Below are 21,841 nucleotides of genomic sequence, written 5' to 3'. Positions count from 1 at the left end.
CAGTGTCAATGCACTCTATCATATGTGATGCTCCTGCTAAATCTTTCATTACACTTACTAAAGGACATAGTGGTTATTTTAGCTGCACAAAATGTACAATTGAAGGTGAATTCATCGCTAACAGAATTTGTTTTCCCAATTCTGACTGGCAAAAAAGAACAGACGCTAATTTTCGTAATCAAACTCAAGAAGAATATCATCTCGGTCGTTCTATTTTATTAAACATTCCAAATTTTGACATTGTATCTCAAATTCCATTAGATTACATGCATATGATATGCATTGGCGTTGTTAGGAAGTTGATAAAATTATGGATAAGTGGTCCTCTTAAAGCTAGATGTTTATCCTCGCAACGAATAAAAAATGTTTCTCAATTTCTTCTCGATATTAGGCATCTTATTCCAAAAGAATTTGCAAGAAGACCGCGAGAAATTCAAGATTTTGCACAGTGGAAAGCAACCGAATTAAGACAATTTTTGTTATATACCGGTCCTGTTATATTACAAAAAGAAGTAAATCCTGATATATTTTCAAATTTTCTTACTTTACATGTTGCTGTTCGGATTTTATGTCAAAATAATAGTACAGTTGAATATATTGAATATGCGAATAAATTATTGAAACATTTTGTTGAATGTTTTATCAAAATTTACGGGCCCGAATTTGTATCCCATAATGTTCACGGTCTTCTTCACATAACTGACAGCGTAAAACAATTTGGGCCATTAGATACTTTTAGTGCCTTTCCATTTGAAAATTTTATGAAAGAATTAAAATCTCTTTTGAGAAAATCTGAGAAACCATTAGAGCAAATTAGCAATCGTTATGCGGAAATGAGTTTTTATAAAATCAAATCTGACGATGCAGATATATCAAAAATAAGTGTAAAGAATTCACACGAAAAAGGACCGTTGATATCAGGTTGTTTCAATCCACAATTTTTGAAGGTTGAATTTCCCCATTTTATTATTTCAATCAAATCTTCTGATAATTGTTGTCTCATAGAAAAAGATATTGTCTGTTTGGAAAATATCGCAACGTCGAGTGAAGGTAATTATATTGCAATAGGTCGTAAATTCAAAATTGTTGAAGAACTTTATAATAATCCATGCAGTTCTATTCATTTGGATATATTTAAAGTAAGTCAATTATCTGACATTCAAACCTGGCCTTTGCATAAAATCAGTCATAAATTCGTAAAATTGCCATACAGGAATGAAAGATATTTCGCAGTAATACCGCTTATAAGCACTACATATTAATAATATTTGTATATTGCGCTTTAATTTGTTTAATAAAAAATTAAAATAAATTCTGACAATAAAAGCAAAATAAAATATGACAATAAAATAAAAAATTAAAATGATTTCTGATACACAATAATCTATACAAATTGAAATCTTGTTTACAATATTACTCGTAGAAGCTCTTTTGTATAATTTCACAGGAAGATGTCGAATCGAGGATTTATCGTCGTAGAATTCTCCGATGGTATCCAAGTAATACCCAAAATTTGGTTACAAAGTGAGGATGTATGCAAATATCCTTCACATTTCAAAACGGATTTAAGACTGCGAAAGGCAATTGAAAAAGAGGAAATACCAAATTCTGATTGGCCTTCCTTTAAAATTAATCGGATTTTTGGCGAGTATTGTAAGTATTTCAATAAAATAGCTTTTATTGCTGTTAAGTTTTACCTATTCATAATACTAAATGTTTACAACATTTTCAGCGTCTTTACAAAAGGCTGATGCGAAAGCAGAAAAGGCCTTATACACGTCAGATATGGATACTGAGAAAGAAGCTAAATCTTATAGAAAATATAGAGCGAGGAAAGTTTTATCTTCATCCGAAAGCGAAGAAGAGTCATGCACAAGTGCAATTTTGCCACCTGCTCCATGTCCTCCTGCAAAACGTAATTATAAACAATTCTAATCGCGTATATATATATATATATAAAATTCATATATATCTCTCTTATATTTTAACATTATATTTTATTTTATCAATATGAAAGGTCAACGACTGTGCAATACAAACGAAACAGTACAATGTGAAAGTGCATCCATTACACGTTCTTGGGATTCTGCAAAAAAATACAAAGTATCATCACAAATTTCAAACTTGAGCTCCTACTCATCATCCTTGCAAGGTGAGCAAATTTATTACATATCTCCATGTAACAATGCATATAATATTATATAAAATTTCATACTTATAATTAATATTATCAGTAAGTATAAATTTAAAAATGTATACATAATTTTTTACATACAATATTTAAAATAATACATATACAATATTAATAATATTTTAAAAATTGTGTGCCTACATATTCTATCTATACATATATGGATATACGACGAAATATACATATATGTATATATAGAATAATATATATATGTACCATACTCATATAGTTTACATATATAACTTGTCAAAATTCCATTTTCTTTCTAACTCCTATTTTGAATGCTAAATGTATTTATAATATATTTTATGTGCAGATGCGAATGATTATGGTACTTTGTACGAAAGAGATGAAGAAGCGCTTAACATTGCTACAAGAGAGAAAAATCGAGACAATTCAATACACCGACATATGAATAAAATGGAGGAAGTTGGTCGATCTAACTGTACGCAAGGAAACCAATATATAAAGGAAAAGGAAAATAATAATTTAAATCATCAATTTTCACAAGCTGCGATTGGTAAGTAAATGTAATGCATATAAATATAATATATACACACATACACACGCCCACACACACACACACCACGCGCGCGCGCGCACGCCATTAATTTTATACATATATATTTCATATTTATCATTAATATTATCAGCAATTATAAATTTAAAAAAGTATACATAATTTTTTACATACAATATTTAAAATAATACATATACAATATTAATAATATCTTAAAAATTGTGTGCCTACATATTTTATATATACATATATGGATATACGACGAAATATACATATATGTATATATAGAATAATATATATGTGTGCACTCATAAAGTTTACATATATCTTGTCAAATTTCAATTTTTCTTCTAACTTCTATTTTGTATGCTAAATGTATTTATAATATATTTTATGTGCAGATGCGAATGGTTATGGTATTTTGTACGAAAGAGATGAAGAAGCGTTTAACATTGCTACAAGAGAGAAAAATGGAGACAATTTAATACACCGACATATTAATAAAATGGAGGAAGGTGGTCGATCTAGCTGTATGCAAAGAAACCGATATGTAAAGGAAAAGGAAAATGATGATTTAAATCATCAGTTTTCACAAACTGCAATTGGTAAGTAAATGTAATGCATATAAATATAATATGAACACACACACACATACGTACGAACACACATGCACGCACGCACACACGCACACGCATACGCACACGCATGCACCATTTATTATATATATATGGACCGTTTATTTTGAAAGTGGTGCGAGTCCATTTTCTTTTGTTTCGAGAAAATTAAATGTTAGCAGATCTGACAATTAAAAAATATAGGTTAATTATGTGAAGTCTGGGAATGTTTGTACTAATTTATCAATATGTAATTTGATTATATAAATTTCTTTTAGGCGAATTTAACTAAAATAATATATATTTCCAGGCTGCAAATGGACTTACACCACTTTCATAATTAGTCAATTGTAAATATCATTTAATTTCAATTTTGAAATAACAAATATCACTTAAAATATATTTCATATTAATCCAATTTTGTTTATAAATAATAACAAGAAATAAAATAGAATTTGTATTTTTTATTTTGAACGTTAATTATATTTATATATTGTTAAACTTAACACAAGATATTGGTATTATTAATTATTTATGCTCTTCATGTGGCAGTGTTTTGAAATATTCATGATGCACAGGAGGTATATAAGGTAATAGCTGCTGCATATCCTTATATTTTTCGTATGTAATAGGCCTGGCATCGTGATGGAAATTGGACTTACACCACTTTCATAATCAATGGTTACGCAATTTCTTTTACCGGCCAATTTTAAATTGAACAAAGCATTGGCATTTTTTAAGATATTAAATACTAACTAGTTATAAACAAAAAATTTACACTAAATTAAGAATAAATTACGTCATATCTCATTTTTTTAAAAAAAGGACTTACACCACTTTCAAAATAAACGGTCCATATATATATATTTGAAATAAATGGTGTACATATAGAAATTTTGCAACTGTAATAGAGTTTAGCAATTGTGTATTGTGAGCAGATTTAGCAATTGTAAGGCCTTTATTTATACGTGTTAAATTGTTTTCTATACAAATTTAAAAATAATAGGTATTACAACTTTTACCTATTTCTAAAATTTTTAATAAAATCTATTATTATTATTATTTTTTTATAGTTTTATATAACTTTTATATAATAGATATGCGAAAGATAACAATAATAATAAATATTTTCATATAGAACTATCAATTTAAAAAAAAATGCAATAATCTACATTTTATTTCTTTCATTAGTAAAATTGTATAGTATATCGAAATATAATATATGTTCTTGTCTGCTATATTTTTTGAAAAAGCAACGTATGTAATGCCACTAATTTATATGTTTTATATACAATTTATATATTTAATTTACTATACTTATTACATTTTATTATATTATTATATACATTTATATACATTTATTTATATATATTATATACATGTATATGCTATTTATACATTATAAGTGTATATATATATATATATATATATATATATATATATATATATACCATATATATATATAACCGTTTATTAATAATAAATGCTATTTACAGTGGATCATTTCAAGAGATTAACAAGAGAAATAGTGACTATAAAATATGATATGAGACAAGCATTGAGCTTATTAGATATTTTAGTTGAAAGAACTAATAAAAGCACAGAATGTGCAAGTACGAAATTTTCTTTTGGTGACGCTGAAAATCGGTTTCCGTTGCAAACTGTAGCCCAATTAGCGGAAGTTGAGGAGATTTTGAAAGTTTCAGATTCCCAACATAACACTGAAATAGTAAGTTAACGCATATAAATTTATATACAATATAATAGTCATATATATATATATATATATGTATTTCACAATTATTATCAAATCTTTTATAAGTACATTATATAATCAATCTTAGGTAAACTTTTCCACAGTAAAAACATTGTATGTCCTTTTCAGAAATTTTAATCCCTATTTTAATTTTATACATATAAATAATCCCAATTAAAATAATTAAGCGTAAAAAGCTGGTTTTTTTTACTTATAAGATTATCACATTTCATGAGATGTATTAATCATTTAAAATTATTATTAATTATTTATTAGATATTATCAGAGATATTAATCACTTAAAATTGCTATAGAAAATGATTGAAGATTGTTAAGAAAAAGACATTACTTTATTTAATCTAATAATATATTACTTTTACTCTTACCTTATAGCGCGTATATATCAAATCTATCGGAGGAACATGCGTCGATGATGCCGTAAAGAGAACGTTGTATAAAACATTCTCAAATAAATTGGCGGAGAAATATAACTGGGAAGGCCGACGCGGAAAAGAGCCACTGCATAAATTGGAACTAATAAAAGTTATTTTCAGTAAGTTATTTTCAGTTGTTTATATGTAAATACAACTGCAAAATATCTTCTGTTAGAAGATATTTTATTTTTTTTCCTCTCTATATGCGTGTAAAAATGACAGCTAATTAGTTTCAATAACTTGCCATGGAACATTCTGTATCATATATAGATATATTTATGATTATTACTTTAATCAAATTTAAAAAGTTTTTGATGAATTAAATTTTATTTCCATTTTTACATTGTATAACTTAGAAATAATTATTAAACAAAGATAATACACTATGAATTACTATAGTCATCAATCAATTAGTATAGAAGAAAAAGTTAAAATAATGAAAATATTTTTAGGATCCATACTTTACAATATCCCAGATTCCGATCAGGGCAAAATACAACGAAGGGTTATGGAGTGGTTTCGACATTCAAAAGCGAGACATGAAAATGAGAAGAAGCGGACCCATAGATGCGAAGGCAACGTTTCTAATTTATCAGAATAAAGAACTGGAAAGGTATATTAATAATGTCAAAAGGTATGAAATATTAATTATTTTAATCATTACTGGCAACATATTACATACAAATTCTATTGTACGTTGTGTTATAGAATTATTTGCATATTTCGCAGTTATTTTCACTTGCAATAATGTACGTAAGTTCGTTTTCAGCTCTTTTTATGAAACAGTCACTGATGAAATGCGATGTGCAAGTTTCCAATAGCTTATTATATCGCAAGTCTGAGACTTCCTAAAAAAAAAAAAAAATTAATCCAAGATATGAGTAGATATAGCGAAAAGATAAGAAGGGGAGAAATATATTATTGTTTTAACACACAATTTTCTAAACTCGTATTCAGAATAATGTTTATTTTTTATATGTTTAGATTTTTATATGTATCTATACTCACCATTCACGCTCATCACTGTATATTGAAATTAAATTTGCATGGCTCTTTAATTATAGATTATTTCCGACACTATTTGTACACTACTATTGCTTATGTTTCTGTAAAAGCCATTGGCTTTAAGTAGAATGGACTGGGTTTTGATATTCACTGCTAATATTGAAAATCAATAGTATATGTTATGTAAATTATAAATTTTCAGTATTGAGAGCCATTAGAAAAATATAAAAACAGTAAGATTTAGACGGTAAACAAATTGATCAATCACAATTGAGTACTCTCGAAATAACCCTAGTGAATCTCGATTATGATTGGTCAATTCGCTTACTGTCTAAAAATAAGCCTATTATAATAGATTTTACATATGTTTCAGATGTGCATGGACAATTTACATCCACATTTTAATTAATAATAAAAGTTATATAGTTTTTCGAGTTACGCGCATTATAAATATATTAAGATTGCATATAATAATCGAACATATGCATCTGTGTTAATAAAAATTTTTATTTTATGAAATTTTTATTGACACAGATTCGTGTGTTATCATCAATTACTGCAAAATATTTCTTATTTATATGATTTGTATTTGTTATTGGTTTTACAATAAATAGAAAAAGGTTTTTCACAATTTTTTCATTTTTGTGTGTTTACAATTATCTTCCTTTTACTATTAAGATGAAAATAGAACCGACTGATCGAAAAAGTGCGAAATCTTTTTAATTTATTAATTGTACCGTTAAAAATATTTGCAATTTTATTTCATATCGGTTATATATGATAATATATACAATTATAACTTAATTCAAATTTATCAATAAAACCGAAAAAATATTTTTCTTTTCTATAAAAAATTATATACAATACATTTACAGGCAATAACTAAAAAAAAAAAATTTTTTGTAGAGATTGTTGGATATGTATTATTTATTCATTTTTCTGTTTGCGTAAATAATTGTATTAAAAACAATTAATATATTTTTGATTTGGCGAAATATATTTCTTGTATTTGGTACAATTAGTACACACATAAAAATGAGTAAATAATATAAATTCAACAATTTATGAATGATAGTTTAGTTTCTAATTTTTGTGGAAAAAGCATCCATAATGAATCTATATAACCTCTAGTTAATGTCTATTATTTATCCATCAAAGTTCCACAAAATATCTATGATTACACCATATAACGTTCATGTTACATCTATGAAGACGTCTAATGGATGTTGAATGGAAGTAAGAAATGCGGAACTGTGGATGTCTAATAGATGTCTATAGGAGATTACATGGACGTCTAATAGAGGTTTTGAATCTCCATGATGAACGTCTACTGGACTTCCATTAGAGGTTTTTGTTCCGTGTGGGATGTACACATAAGATGTTAAATACAGACTGTACTCATAAGATGTTAAAGCCACTTAACAAACCTCCGGTTCTTGAATGCAAATCTCCAGTTTTTAACATGAAAACGGGGTTTAATTTTGGAAATAAATCATTTAAAAGTACATATGAAATGATGGGTACAACTCCACAAGAACTGGCTGAAATAGAAAAGAAGCAAAATGAATTAAGAAAAACATTTCAAAATGCAAGAAATTTAAATACTAAAAAAAGTATAGATTTAGAAGAAAAAAATAAACCAATAACTTCTAGACTGGATGAAACGAATAAAGAAATTAACATATTGATTGATAAACTGGACTCGAGTTTAAAATCTACACCTGAAAGGCACCTGAAAAGCGTCCAAGAGACGCTAAGTCCGAAGGACGCCACAGATGTACAACCTTATCAAGATACTAAACTTGAAGAAATAATAAAACTCCTTAAAGGTTATACAGAGACTGACGATAGTGATGAAGTATTTGAAGAGACCTTCGAGCGTCCTTCGGACTTAGTCTGTCAGACGCACCCTTTGGACGAGGTACAATCTGTTAGCTCGAGCCATTCACATCAAAAATCAGCTTTTCCAGTGTCACCAAGAATTAAAGAAGAAGGGGGCCCCTTATGGAATAAATATAAAAACCATCTTTATGATGAAACGTTTGGATTCTGGCGTGACAGAGACAATGATGATAGGTTAATGATAGGGAATAAAACTGTAAGAGTAACACAAAATGATAATCTTGTTTTTTATGATGATAATAATATAAAAATAGTAACTCAACTTACTAATCCTTTAATAAAATTATTAACAGAAAAAAAGTACCATATAATTTCAAAGATATTTATGGTGAAGATGCTATAAAAAAATATAAGAATATAGTTTATAAAACTAATGCAATATATAAAGATAATGATCCTAGTAAAGGACCAGCTTCAAATAAATATACAAAATGGGAATATATTTTGAGATATTTATGGGAAGAAATGAGTGAGTCAAAAATTAGAAAAGCACCTGAAAGGCTATGTCCAAGGGACGGAAGTAAAAAAGGAGGTGGTTTTATTAATAAATTTTCAAATAAACTAACTAGAAAGGTTCCAGAAATGCATTTACTGGGATATAATGCTTGTGGGCCTTTTACGAATGTTGAGGAGAGATTAAAAAAGTGGTGGAAAGGAATAAATCCTTTAGATGAACATTGCAAACAACATGATCTTTTTTATTATACAAACCCAAATGTAGATTATAGTGAAATAAAGAAAGCAGATAAAACTTTACAAGAAGCAGCGTGGATGAGAGTATTGTCACCAGATGCTAGTAAGTCGGAAAGATTTTGGGCGTGGGTTGTTACAAATGCCATGAAATTAAAAACAAAATTAGGAATGGGATACATGAGTAAAAAAGATTTGTTATCATTATTAAAGAGGGCATTGGAAATATATAAAAAGAATCCACAATTAGCTAAGAACATTTTAAAATATTATGAAGATCAAAATCATCCATATAAAACAACTGGATTGATGTCAAGCAAACCTTCGGTTCTTGAATGTGAAAAGGACGCATTCCGCAAAACTATTGAGAACTTAGTGGGTTTTCCTTGGTTAGCAGCTCTCCCAATGATTTTCGCTGGTTTATATTATCTTATGAGTTCGGGTATGGATATATATAGAACAGTTAAAGAGAACAAATTTCTGGATGAAACATTAAAAGAACAGATTAGAAATAATAAGGCATCCGAAGGACGCGAAGAAGGATTAACCCATGTAGATAAAACTCATGCAGATAAAATGATGCCATTTGTACATTATAATTTCGATATCCCACGTGAAGAAACTTTCAACACATCAAAATATCAACCATCACTCTTTAAATATCGTTATTAAATGGAATTAAACCTATCATCTTATCAAAAACAAAAATTGAAGAAAGCTTGGTTTTATGATACAGGTGAAAAAATTAAATTGAATTCAAAACATGTTAAAAAAACAAATACTGATTATTATGGACTATTTCCATCATTATCTATTAGAAATGCAAATAAAGTATTTAGACAAATGGAAAATAATAAAGATGCAGAACTCAACCTATCTAAAAAAGAAGTTGAAAATTTAATATTAAAAGCTTTATCAGATGATGATATAAAACAATATATAAAAAAACTTAAAATACCTAATTTTAGAAACGTCTATTTAAATTTAAATGAATTACCTAAGAAAATTAGAAAAAATGAGTGTGGTATTGTTAATCTTTTTTTTCATTGGGTTTGCTATTTCAAAAATAAAAATCATATATATTATTTTGATTCTGTAGGGGGAGATGCTCCTATAGAATTGAAAAATTATTTCAGAGGAAATAGACTCATTATAAATACAAAGAAAGTACAAAAGAAAAGTGATCCAGCTATTTGTGGTTACTTATGTATAATAGTTCTTTATTTGTTGGGAGTTAAAAAAATAAAATGGAAAGATATAATAAAAACAATTGGAATAGGTGATATTAAGGATGTTTTATACTATAAGCGTCCCTTGGACTAAGCCTTTTTAAAAGTAAATGACATTGATATATTACCTAAAGTGTAAGACAAAAACAAAATCAATGCGTGAGCATAAAGAAAATAAAAATGTAAATGAAGATTACATACATAAAATATAACATATATTTTAATAGCAAATTATTACAAATGTGATTCAAAAAAATCATAGTATATAAAAGCTCTCAAAAAATAAATCTTATAAATGGCATCAAAACATAGTTCACATCAAGACCTTTTGTTTGAAAAATATCATGATAAAATTGTGAAATTACAATACAAGTATATTTATCCTGAAATTAAAAGGCATGGCAAAGAATATGATTTTCATATAAAATTTAATGATAAACATGGTTTTATGCCAAACAAAACAAGAAATTTACCAAAAATACGAGTTACAAAGGAAGATGGAAGTGCTTATCCTAAAGGTACAACTAGCTTTTTAGTTAACAATTATTTTGCGTACATGTGGAGTTTGATTAAAGTTTCAATGTTTAATACTGAGTTGGATAATAATTATAACGTTGGTCATGTTAGTACATTGAAAAAGCGCGCTAATATTTCAAACGAAGGTGAAGGAAGTGGTCAAGCAAGTGGTTTTATTGCTGAGAAAAAATATGGTTTGATTAAGGGTGATGGTTTGTTTTATCCTACAATTGATATGGGAGATTTAATTCCTGGTTTCTTTGATGATATAAGTGGGCCTATATTTGGTGTAGACATACACATTGTAATGACTTTAAAAGATGATTTGAGTGACTCATTGTTTACATTTAGTGACGCCGAAATAGCCCCACCTCGCGGAAAAATTAATTTAGAAAGTTATCGTTTAAAAGTTTGGTATATTGAATATGATGAAATTACAACGACAAACTTGATAGACGAATTGAAACATTTTAGTTTAGCTGGTAAATATGGATTTACATATAAATGCTTTCAGTGTGTAGAATATCGAGGATTACCAGATTTAAATATTTTACGTATGCCCTTAAATGATTTTGTTTTTACTCAGAAACCAAACTGGGCATTTGTTTTCTTTATAAAAGATAAATTTCTGTACGACCAAAATGAGAATCCAACAAATTGGGACCATGCTAATATTAAAAATATTCAAATATTGTATGGAGAAGAAAGACATCCTTCCGAACCTCAAAATTATGAAATTGAAAAAGGAGATTATTATGAGTTGTATCGTTCAAGTTCAGAATACGATGAAGCATTATATGGTCCTGATAGAATGATTTCTCAGTTTCACACGGTTGGCAATTTTATAAAATATAATTGCTTTTTTAATATTGATTTGAGGAATAAACCAAAGAGTATTTCCACTGTGGAGAAATTACCAAAAATTTTAATTGCTGATTCTTCCAAATCTTTCAAGGGATTAAATTGTTATGTATTATTTGTAAACCAAAAGACTATAGCTTATGATATGGTTATTGTTCGGGAGTCGACCTCGACGAAGTCGCCCGAATCTTTAGAAACGCTCAGAGATGAGCGAGAAGCAGTGTGTTACGCGAATCCGTAGATCCGCTGGAGGATAAGGAGAATGAGAAACGATTTAAATGCGGATTATTTTGATTATTCGTTTATTTTGAATAATCGGAGCGAGCGACGGCACGTATTCCGCAACTCCGACGGATATCTTCAAAATGTCCTGTTCATGACCGCCTTCAACGCGTATCGGAAATCTTGTAGAGTTTCTTGCTAGAAGCTCTCACGAGAACGGATATCTTGCACGCGGCCGCTGGATGTTGCTTGGCGCTAGGCAGAGGACATTCGCGGAACGGTGAACGCGCGTCGACTCTCGGACTCCACACGCTTAACACTCACAAACTCGAAAAGTACATAACAGGTAGGAATACAGACACTGAGGCGTCTTTCGCACTGAGTTCGATTCTCGATAGTCTGCGAGAATGTCGATTGAGAATTTCCAGCGAGAATGACTAAATCGCATATGACACGATCGAGATTAAACAAAACAGCGCGAAGTTCACAATAAGTAGCGCGAAACGACACGAGCGAGTATATGACACGAGATATTATGATCGATTGCTATCGACCAGCTTGAATCGTCGTAAGCGGCAAAACTCTTCGGACCGATTTTGAGACGAGTACTCCCACTGAGTAAGCGACACGAGCTCGAATATGCGAAAGAATATCATACGAGAAATGATGATATTCGAAACTATGATCGATTGCTATCGACCAGCTCGTATCGGTGTCAGCGTAAGACTAATTCGACCGACCGCTGAAACTCGCGCTCTGCCGATGTGAATAACAAGTTTTTCCGATTTCGAACCTTCGAGAACTAGCTGTTTGTCACAGTTTTTCATTCTAAAAGGAATGCGATCACGCACCTTTTTCTTTGTTATGATCAAGCGATCACGCGCCGATCGGCTGATCGCGACGATGCTTACTCTCGCTCGTGTTTTTATTTTTCGAGGCAATCGTGTTAATTTAACGGCGACGTTCGTCGATTGAAATTTAGACATTGAATGTTTCAATTTTGAACATACCGCCCGCCTTGGAACGATAGTTCCAAAATAATCGGGATAACAATGGTAGTAAATGATAAGAGCGCACGCCACGAGTAACATGAGACACATGAGCGAAAAGACTAAAAGTTACGCGACGAGTACTCTGCGTTGATACCACTGCTTCGCCTTGGCGGAATGACGCTCGCATCTTGACAATTTTGATCTTATTATTATGAATTACAATAAATGGAACGCAACGCAGAGAAGGTTTCTAATTGCTCGTTGCCTCACTATTGACCGGTAAAACGCACAACTTTACGATCGGTCTTTTAAATTCGGAGGTGGCCGTCTTTACGGTGACGACCCGTACGAGGTCGTCGGAGCCGGGATGACAGTGTGTAACTCGACCCAACTCCCATTTGCAGGGGGGTAAGAGCGGATTTCTCAACAGAACGAGTTGCCCGGTTTTGATCGGCGGCTTGACCTTTCGCCACTTTGCTCTTTGTTGTAACGTGTTTAAATAATCGTTACTCCATAACTTCCAAAATCGCTCGGTAACGTTTCGGACGAGCTGCCACCTCGAAAGCCGATTTTCGTGGAGATCGAGCAATGATGGTTCCGGGTTTACAGTAAGCGCTGATCCGACAAGGAAGTGGCCGGGGGTCAGACTTTCGTAGTCCTCAAGCGTATCTGACAGGGGCGCAATCGGCCTAGACTTTAGACACGCTTCGATTCTGCATAGTAAAGTCGAGAATTCCTCGAATGTGAGCATGTGATTCCCCAAAACGCGACGCAAATGAGTTTTGACGCTCCGTACGCCCGCCTCCCACAATCCGCCGAAGTGTGGGGCGGAGGGAGGAATAAAATTCCACGATATTTTATCGGAGGCTGTTAAGTTCAAGAAATTCGGATTGCGTACTGCTGACTGGTACGCGACGGTCATTTCTCGGTCCGCTCCGACGAACGTGGTCCCGTTGTCCGAATACATTGATTGTGGTAGTCCGCGGCGAGCGCAAAATCGAGAGTAAGCATTTAAAAATGCTTGAGTGGAATAGTCGCTTACTAACTCCAAATGTATTGCTTTTGTCGCAAGGCAGATAAATAGTGCGATATATGCCTTACGCGACGTAATACCTCGTCCAGCGGAAGCGCGAACTTGCACGGGTCCTGCGTAATCCAGGCCGCAATGCAAAAAACAGCGGACTGTCGCTGTCACGCGAGTTTCGGGAAGATCTCCCATGACTTGTGTGGGAGTGGCGGCTCGTTCGCGAGCACATACAACACACTTGTGAATGACAGACTTTACCATGTTACGAGCGCGAAGTATCCAGAAATCGCGACGCAGAATATTTAGCGTGAGTTGCGGTCCGGCATGTAACGCTCGTAAATGAGTTTGATTCACAATCAATGTAACGAGAGGATGAGATGAGAGAAGCGTCGGATGTCGAACTGACGTTGGCAACGGGGCTTTGTTAAGTCGTCCACCCACACGTAGAATCCCGTCCCGATCGAGGAACGGTCGAAGTGAGAGAAGTGAACTTCTCGACGAGAGGCTCTTATTTTTTGAAAGCGTGTTTATTTCCGTCGGAAATAATTCAGCTTGAATTTTCTTAATCCAGAAAAGTCTGGCCGTGTTACAATCGGATGCAGAAAGAGCGATGCTTCTCGATGCTGGATATTGAGACGACAGGAGCGAGAACGTCGACGAGCGGTTACGATTACACAAGCTGATGAATTTAAGTATATACGCGGTGACGCGAATAAGTTTGGGCCAAGATGAATATCTTGAGGCGAGGTCCCACGTAACGTGAGGTTGAGAGCATTGAAGAGAATTAATTTTTTCTTCAAGAGGGGCTTCCGGTGAAAAGTACGATTCGTTGCGCGGCAATTGATGGGAAGTGGATTGTAGCCATGGAGGGCCTTGCCACCATAGCTCCCGATGAATAATTTCATCGCCGTATATTCCGCGCGATGCGCAATCCGCAGGGTTTTCCTCCGTTGGCACGTGTCGCCATTCGACGTCTGGAAGACGAGTTTGAATGTCATTTACGCGATTTGCGACAAAAGTCTTCCATCGGGATGGAGGTTGACTTACCCATGCGAGCACGATCGTAGAATCTGTCCAGCAATAACACGGAAGATTTTTGTAACCGTTCGATTCGCGAACAAACTCGACAAGTCGCGAGAGTAACACGGCTGCGGATAATTCCAACCGTGGTATACTGAGAGGTTTTAACGGCGCGACCTTTGATTTTCCGACGAGCAGCGTTGTCGTGATGTTGCCTGCTGACGAAATGGTTTTAAGATAGACGCATGCGGCATAGGCATATGTAGATGCATCAGCAAATCCGTGTATTTCGGCGTGATTTGTGTCCGATCCGAGACCGACCCAGCGCGTTATTCGCGAATTACTGAGATGCGAGAGCCGAGAGTAAATTTCTATCCATTTAGTTATGTGTGGCTCGGAAATAACATCATCCCAATCGATTTTTAGTCGCCAGAGTTGCTGCATAAAGATTTTCGCGGTAATCGTAACCGGAGTGACCCAGCCGAGTGGATCGTAGAATTTGGCGATCGCGGACAAGATCTTACGCTTGGTCTCTGGGACATTATCCGTCAATGATACGCGAAATTCAAAAGTATCGTTTGTCGGATTCCATCCGATTCCGAGTATTTTAATTTGTTCGTCTTCAGCCAGAGGTTTTTTCGTTGCTAAACCGTGATCCGCTCTATCGATATCCTCAAGAAGAGAGGGTGAATTGCTAGCCCATTTCCGTAATACGAATCCGCCGCGTTTTAACATTGAGTTTAATTGATCGCGCGCTTGCCGAATTCGAATCGTATCGTCAGCTCCGAATAGCAAGTCGTCGACATAAATGTTATCGCGTAGGATAGAAACCGCGAGCGGAAATTGCTGACCTTCATCTCGGACTAATTGTTTTAATACCCGAAGGGCAAGAAAGGGCGCACAGGCCATTCCATACGTCACCGTGAGAAGTTGATAATCGATAAGCGATTCCGATTGCGATCGTTTCCACAAAATAAGCTGATAATTAGTATCGCGAGGATCGACCAGAATTTGGCGATACATTTTCGCGATGTCGCATGAATACACGTACTTATAGCGTCGCCATTGTAATATTACCGACATGAGATCGGTTTGTAATTTAGGACCAGCGTGTAAGTGGTCGTTTAGAGATGTTCCGTTTGACGTAACGCTTGAAGCGTTGAAAACTACGCGAAGACGCGTGGTTGAGCTGCTTTCCCGGATCACCCCGTGATGCGGGAGGTAGACAGCTGGTTCTTTGTCACCTTGCGGCATCGGCACTGGCCGCATGTGCCCAAGACGTTCATATTCGGAAATAAAGTCGAAATATTCTTTCGCGACCTCGGGTTTATCGCGGAGTCTCCGGACTAGCGAATTTAACATTTTTTCGGCGCGAAATCTTGATTTACCAATATCGATCGGAGGGCTCGTTTTGAATGGCAGGCGTACAATGTACCGGCCGTCGGAGTCGCGATAATGCGTCGAGCTGAAATGTTCTTCACACTGTTTTTCTTGCGGCGTAAGAATTGATTGTCGTGGGAGTTCTTCAATCTCCCAAAAGCGACGAAGTTCCTCTTCGAGAGAGGGAGAGCTTATAGTATGATGAGCGGAAATGCGACCGCGATCGCAATGACCGAAAGTCATTGTCGATTGAGAGGGATCGTTCCTTTCGAGCGACGTGAGAGGTCCCGAGATTATCCATCCGAAAATGGAATTCTGAGCGAATGGTTGCCCGACGCTTCCTCTGCGAATACCGTCGCGAATGATATCGCTATAGAGATCGGCTCCGATTATGATATTTATAGGATCGGAACTTGTAGGATCCGAATCTGCTCGCGGTAAGTCGGAGAGGTACGACAGTGACGAGAGATCCACGTGTCTTCTCGGGGTGTAAGAGGTTAGCGACTTTAGAATGAGTGCGGTTGTGGACAGCGACGGAGCGAGAGATTTTCGATGAGAAATAAAGATGTGTGTCGCATGTTGAAAAGTCCCCGCGTTTATCCCGCCGACGGCGGAAACGGAGATCGGCATGCGAATTCGTTTTAAGCGCAAGATTTGCGCTAAACTTTCCGAAATGAATGTCATTTCAGAGCCCTGATCGAGGAGAGCTCGAACGACAGCGGTGCGGCCCGACGGACTGCGAATTGTTACCCAGGCCGTCGCCAAGAGCACGGGTTTCCGTCGTCGCATTACAGTTGAGGCGCTTAACGAATTTACCTCCGGCGCCGCATCCGACGCTTGAGGCGACGAGCAATTAGAAGGTGCTTTTTTCAAAGCACTTGAGCTAGAGTCCGAGTCAACGTGTAGCATCGAATGATGCCTTTTGTGACAAACCCGACAAGAATATTTACTTCTGCATTCATGTATGGAATGCCTTGCGCTCAAACAATTGAAACAACGTTTTTGTTGCTTGACGATATCGCGACGTTGACTCGCATTTTTGCTCCCGAACGTAGGACATGCATGAATAAAATGTCGAGCTGGACACAGCGAGCACTGCGATTGTGCATTAGCGGATGCGGTTGCGGCATGAACTCGCGAGGCTGCGATTGGTTTTACACCGGGTTTAACGGCTGACACTGGAGCGGATGCCATTAAAGCGCGAGTGCGAGACTTAATAAAGTTGCTTAAAGTCTCGTACGACGGCGGGACATCTGTATTGCTTATGCTTATTTCCCACGCTTTTCGCGTTAACGGATCTAATTTTTGTACAAGGATATGAACGACAAGATCTTCCCAGAGTTCCTCCGGTTTTCTATCGAGGGCTTTTAATGATGCCATTGCGATACTAGCTTTGTCGTATAAAGTCTGCATTTCGGTGGCAGATTCGCGCGAGATGGATGATAAGCCGAGCAATTTCGAAAGATGTTTGTTTATCGACCGCTTTTTGTCGTCGTACCGTGAGGTCAACGCTTTCCACGCTATCTCAAAATTCGCGGCCGTTATAGAAATATTCGCGATACAGTCCAGCGCGCTACCCTTAAGACACGATGATAAGAAGTGCATGCGAGCGAAATTATTTAGATCCGAGTTTTCACGAATTAGTGTTGTAAATCGATCGCGAAATTGTTCCCATTCGTCGTAATTGCCGTCGAACGGAGGCAATTTAATGGGCGGAAGATGCGATAACGAAAACGCGGACGCGTCCGCGTGCAGCCTCGTCGAGGAAAGAGATGGGTTTGGACTCACGACCGGCTCCATTTCCTCCAGGATTTCCGCCATGTGGTCCAGAGCATTTTGGTAGGCTGCGTAGGTCGAGTCGAAATGATTCTCTTTGAAGTAGCTAAAGGACGACCGGGTCGCTTCCGGGATCCTCTGCATTACGTCGGCATGTCCGTTAGAGAATTGAATCCAGACTTCCTTTAGCGATGAAATCCTCGAGCGCACCTTAGCTGGAGTTAGATTGCTTCTCCCGATTTTTTTGAAGTTCTCGAGGTAGCGTTCTATGGAACGCTGATACTGCTGCTGAAGTATGAAGTGCTCTGCCATCGTGAATGTGTCAAACTATCACTCACTCGCGAACGTATCCTCCACACACGCTCCTATCCGGCTCGAAGGACCAATATGTTCGGGAGTCGACCTCGACGAAGTCGCCCGAATCTTTAGAAACGCTCAGAGATGAGCGAGAAGCAGTGTGTTACGCGAATCCGTAGATCCGCTGGAGGATAAGGAGAATGAGAAACGATTTAAATGCGGATTATTTTGATTATTCGTTTATTTTGAATAATCGGAGCGAGCGACGGCACGTATTCCGCAACTCCGACGGATATCTTCAAAATGTCCTGTTCATGACCGCCTTCAACGCGTATCGGAAATCTTGTAGAGTTTCTTGCTAGAAGCTCTCACGAGAACGGATATCTTGCACGCGGCCGCTGGATGTTGCTTGGCGCTAGGCAGAGGACATTCGCGGAACGGTGAACGCGCGTCGACTCTCGGACTCCACACGCTTAACACTCACAAACTCGAAAAGTACATAACAGGTAGGAATACAGACACTGAGGCGTCTTTCGCACTGAGTTCGATTCTCGATAGTCTGCGAGAATGTCGATTGAGAATTTCCAGCGAGAATGACTAAATCGCATATGACACGATCGAGATTAAACAAAACAGCGCGAAGTTCACAATAAGTAGCGCGAAACGACACGAGCGAGTATATGACACGAGATATTATGATCGATTGCTATCGACCAGCTTGAATCGTCGTAAGCGGCAAAACTCTTCGGACCGATTTTGAGACGAGTACTCCCACTGAGTAAGCGACACGAGCTCGAATATGCGAAAGAATATCATACGAGAAATGATGATATTCGAAACTATGATCGATTGCTATCGACCAGCTCGTATCGGTGTCAGCGTAAGACTAATTCGACCGACCGCTGAAACTCGCGCTCTGCCGATGTGAATAACAAGTTTTTCCGATTTCGAACCTTCGAGAACTAGCTGTTTGTCACAGTTTTTCATTCTAAAAGGAATGCGATCACGCACCTTTTTCTTTGTTATGATCAAGCGATCACGCGCCGATCGGCTGATCGCGACGATGCTTACTCTCGCTCGTGTTTTTATTTTTCGAGGCAATCGTGTTAATTTAACGGCGACGTTCGTCGATTGAAATTTAGACATTGAATGTTTCAATTTTGAACAGTTATGAGTAGAATGATAGTTCAATATTTTTAATTAATTAAATTAAAATCTTTAGATATACATAAATTTATAATTTATAATTGCTAATAAATGCTGTACAAACTGAAAGGAAATTTAAAAGATGGTGTATCTTTTAGTTTTGATAAACTTAAACACATAAAGTTTGGTGAAATAGGGTTGGTAGATATATATATTCCTGGATATGATAACACGTCAGAAAGTCTAAGCGTTAAAGGGGTGTCTGAAGGGCACCTTAAAGGCGCCGAAAAGGTATTTGAAAGACTAAATCTAAAGGATGCGTCTGAAAGACTAAGTCCGAAGGACGCTAAGTCCGAAGGACGTTTAGTCCAAGGGACGCTTAGTCCGAAGGATGCGTCTGAAAGACTAAGTTCGATTATTGAGTCGGGTAAAGAAACTGTATTCAAAGGTGAAAACCAGAAGGGAGTCACTCTTAGTTCAGGTCAAGCATCTGAAAGACTAAATCTAAAGGATGCGTCTGAAAGACTAAGTCCGAAGGACGCTAAGTCCGAAGGACGTTTAGTTCAAGGGACGCTAAGTCCAAAGGACACCATTGATATGTGTGTATATTCAAATTTTGTGGAAGGACCAATATTTAGATTTGTTGTAAATAAATTACCTGCTTATATTAAACCTATGCATGTAATGTATTTTCATTTTGAAGATAACATAGGTCTATTTGATAAATTAAAACTTTCGAAGGAGAAGGTCTGAATTTAACTCAGGTCAAACCCTTAAAAAATGTGAGCGTAATGATTGACTTACATGAAGTGCACCCTATGGACTAAGCGTCCTTCGGACTTAGCGTCCCTTGGACTTAGTGTCCCTTGGACTTAGCGTCCCTTGGACTTAGTCTTTCAGACGTTCTTTCAGATGTCCTTTCAAACGTCCTTTCAGGTTTTATCTAGTATTCTTATAACCAAAAGGAGACATTTCTATATTATTATTTAAATATACTTTATCGTCGTATGCTGATAATGCTATTTTATTTGTTTTAATAGTGTAAAGTTTCAGTTCTTTTGATGTAATATTGTATACAGTTTCAGTTGTGCTTTTACCTTCAAACAAACAGTTTTTGTACATATCAAATTTCATTTTTTTTATATTTGATCTTTTTATTCCTTTACATACTTTTTTCTCTTTTATTTTTGTTATAAACTTTTTAGTATTTTTGCAAAACTTTGTTTCAGTTTCGTCATATCTAAAAGCATACATTTTTTATCTCAATCCAACCTATTCTCTTAATGGTATTCCGAGATATTCATCTTTGAATAAACCGATTACTTTTTTATTTACTTGTGGCATCCAATTGATTTTATAATCACTCGTATCAAAGTATTGTATAAATTTTTTTATATCCAAGTAAAGATCATCTGTTTCCACATAAATAATAAATGAATCAGTATCAGTTCCTAACAATTTAGCTTTATCACCATAATTCTTCTTCAAAAAATTATAATAAAACTTATACATCAATAACTTTGATAACTCTAAAACAACAAACCCACCATATATGGGTTTATTTAATGTTATTTCTTTCTTTTTTCTATATACAAGCACTTTATCATCATCTATTATTTGTTTATCTTCATAATTTTTACATCTTGCAAAATTTTTATATGAATAAAACAGGTCCACCTGACATCTGTTTCTTACCTGTTCCATTTGTTTTCCATATACTGAATTATTCATGAGTTTAAAAAAGTCCTTTTCAAATCCATTTTTAGCTTCTTGTCTAAGTTTTGTGTTTAAGTCAATGTAGGGTTTCAACCAAGCTTTTTGCCTAAATGATATTACTTTTTTTATGTCTTTTAAGATTATTCCTTGATTAAGGCATTCTTGCAACATTCTATAATCAATTAAATAATTATTCTTTGATTTTAACGTGCACATAAGTTTAGTGCCAATTGGTATTTTACCTATTCCTTTAGATATCATTTCTTTTTGATATTCGGATTATTCATCATAACTAGGTACATAATGTTCAGGTAACATTGGATAATTTTTAAATTTGTCATGTAATTCCAATGGGATATCTAAATCAACGAGAAACGAATAACCATATTCTCCGTCATAGGGTAAGCTCTTAATTGTTTCAATAGTGAAATCATTTACATCTTCATATTTAAATTCTCCTATAGGAAGGGGTTGACTAAGCGCATACCCATATAGATTATTAGCATCCAAGTATAAAATATAGCTAACATGTTTTTTACTGTTATAT

General features: G+C 35.0%; 2 protein-coding genes and 2 long non-coding RNA genes across 6 annotated transcripts; 2 read left to right on the top strand and 2 right to left on the bottom strand.

Annotated features, from left to right (window-relative positions):
* The first annotated feature begins 1,361 nt into the window (after nucleotides 1-1,361).
* LOC138943909 (uncharacterized) lies at nucleotides 1,362-2,136 on the top strand. Its single transcript, XR_011448582.1, has 3 exons — nucleotides 1,362-1,653; nucleotides 1,733-1,915; nucleotides 2,018-2,136. It is a non-coding gene; the product is annotated as an uncharacterized lncRNA (long non-coding RNA).
* A 1,098-nt stretch (nucleotides 2,137-3,234) lies between these two features.
* On the top strand, nucleotides 3,235-6,981 carry LOC138943904 (uncharacterized). Of its 3 annotated transcripts, XM_070314812.1 has the most exons (5): nucleotides 3,235-3,316; nucleotides 4,822-5,054; nucleotides 5,475-5,634; nucleotides 5,968-6,149; nucleotides 6,894-6,981. In XM_070314812.1, the coding sequence occupies exons 1-4, from the start codon at nucleotides 3,244-3,246 to the stop codon at nucleotides 6,114-6,116; spliced, it is 615 nt and encodes a 204-aa protein (XP_070170913.1). In that variant the 5' UTR covers nucleotides 3,235-3,243; the 3' UTR covers nucleotides 6,117-6,149; nucleotides 6,894-6,981. The 3 variants fall into 3 exon arrangements, with proteins under 3 accessions (XP_070170913.1, XP_070170915.1, XP_070170912.1); XM_070314814.1 differs by lacking the exon at nucleotides 6,894-6,981 and having other exon boundaries at nucleotides 5,992-6,297; XM_070314811.1 differs by lacking the exon at nucleotides 6,894-6,981 and having other exon boundaries at nucleotides 5,968-6,297.
* On the bottom strand, nucleotides 4,798-6,675 carry LOC138943905 (uncharacterized). Its single transcript, XR_011448578.1, has 4 exons — nucleotides 6,524-6,675; nucleotides 6,198-6,363; nucleotides 5,468-5,615; nucleotides 4,798-5,046 (listed from the first exon to the last, which is right to left on the bottom strand). It is a non-coding gene; the product is annotated as an uncharacterized lncRNA (long non-coding RNA).
* A 6,201-nt stretch (nucleotides 6,982-13,182) lies between the features above and the next one.
* On the bottom strand, nucleotides 13,183-18,447 carry LOC138943903 (uncharacterized). The gene has a single exon (XM_070314810.1). It carries the CDS (start codon nucleotides 18,445-18,447, stop codon nucleotides 13,183-13,185), a length of 5,265 nt encoding a protein of 1,754 aa, XP_070170911.1.
* Nucleotides 18,448-21,841: the final 3,394 nt, after the last annotated feature.

This window comes from Polyergus mexicanus, unplaced genomic scaffold (assembly GCF_030449975.1).
Source record: "Polyergus mexicanus isolate NDT 795.1 unplaced genomic scaffold, iyPolMexi1.0 SCAF_53, whole genome shotgun sequence".
Lineage (NCBI taxonomy): Eukaryota > Metazoa > Arthropoda > Insecta > Hymenoptera > Formicidae > Polyergus > Polyergus mexicanus.
Note: the sequence above shows the minus strand (reverse complement) of the source record. Positions and strands in the feature narration are given on the sequence as shown.

Coding starts and splice junctions, on each gene's coding strand:
- LOC138943904 (XM_070314812.1), top strand. CDS start 3,244: ATGCAAAGAAACCGATATGTAAAGGAAAAGGAAAATGATGATTTAAAT. Junction 5,055..5,474: donor CCCAACATAACACTGAAATA/GTAAGTTAACGC, acceptor CTTACCTTATAG/CGCGTATATATCAAATCTAT. Junction 5,635..5,967: donor ACTAATAAAAGTTATTTTCA/GTAAGTTATTTT, acceptor AAATATTTTTAG/GATCCATACTTTACAATATC.
- LOC138943903 (XM_070314810.1), bottom strand. CDS start 18,447: ATGGCAGAGCACTTCATACTTCAGCAGCAGTATCAGCGTTCCATAGAA.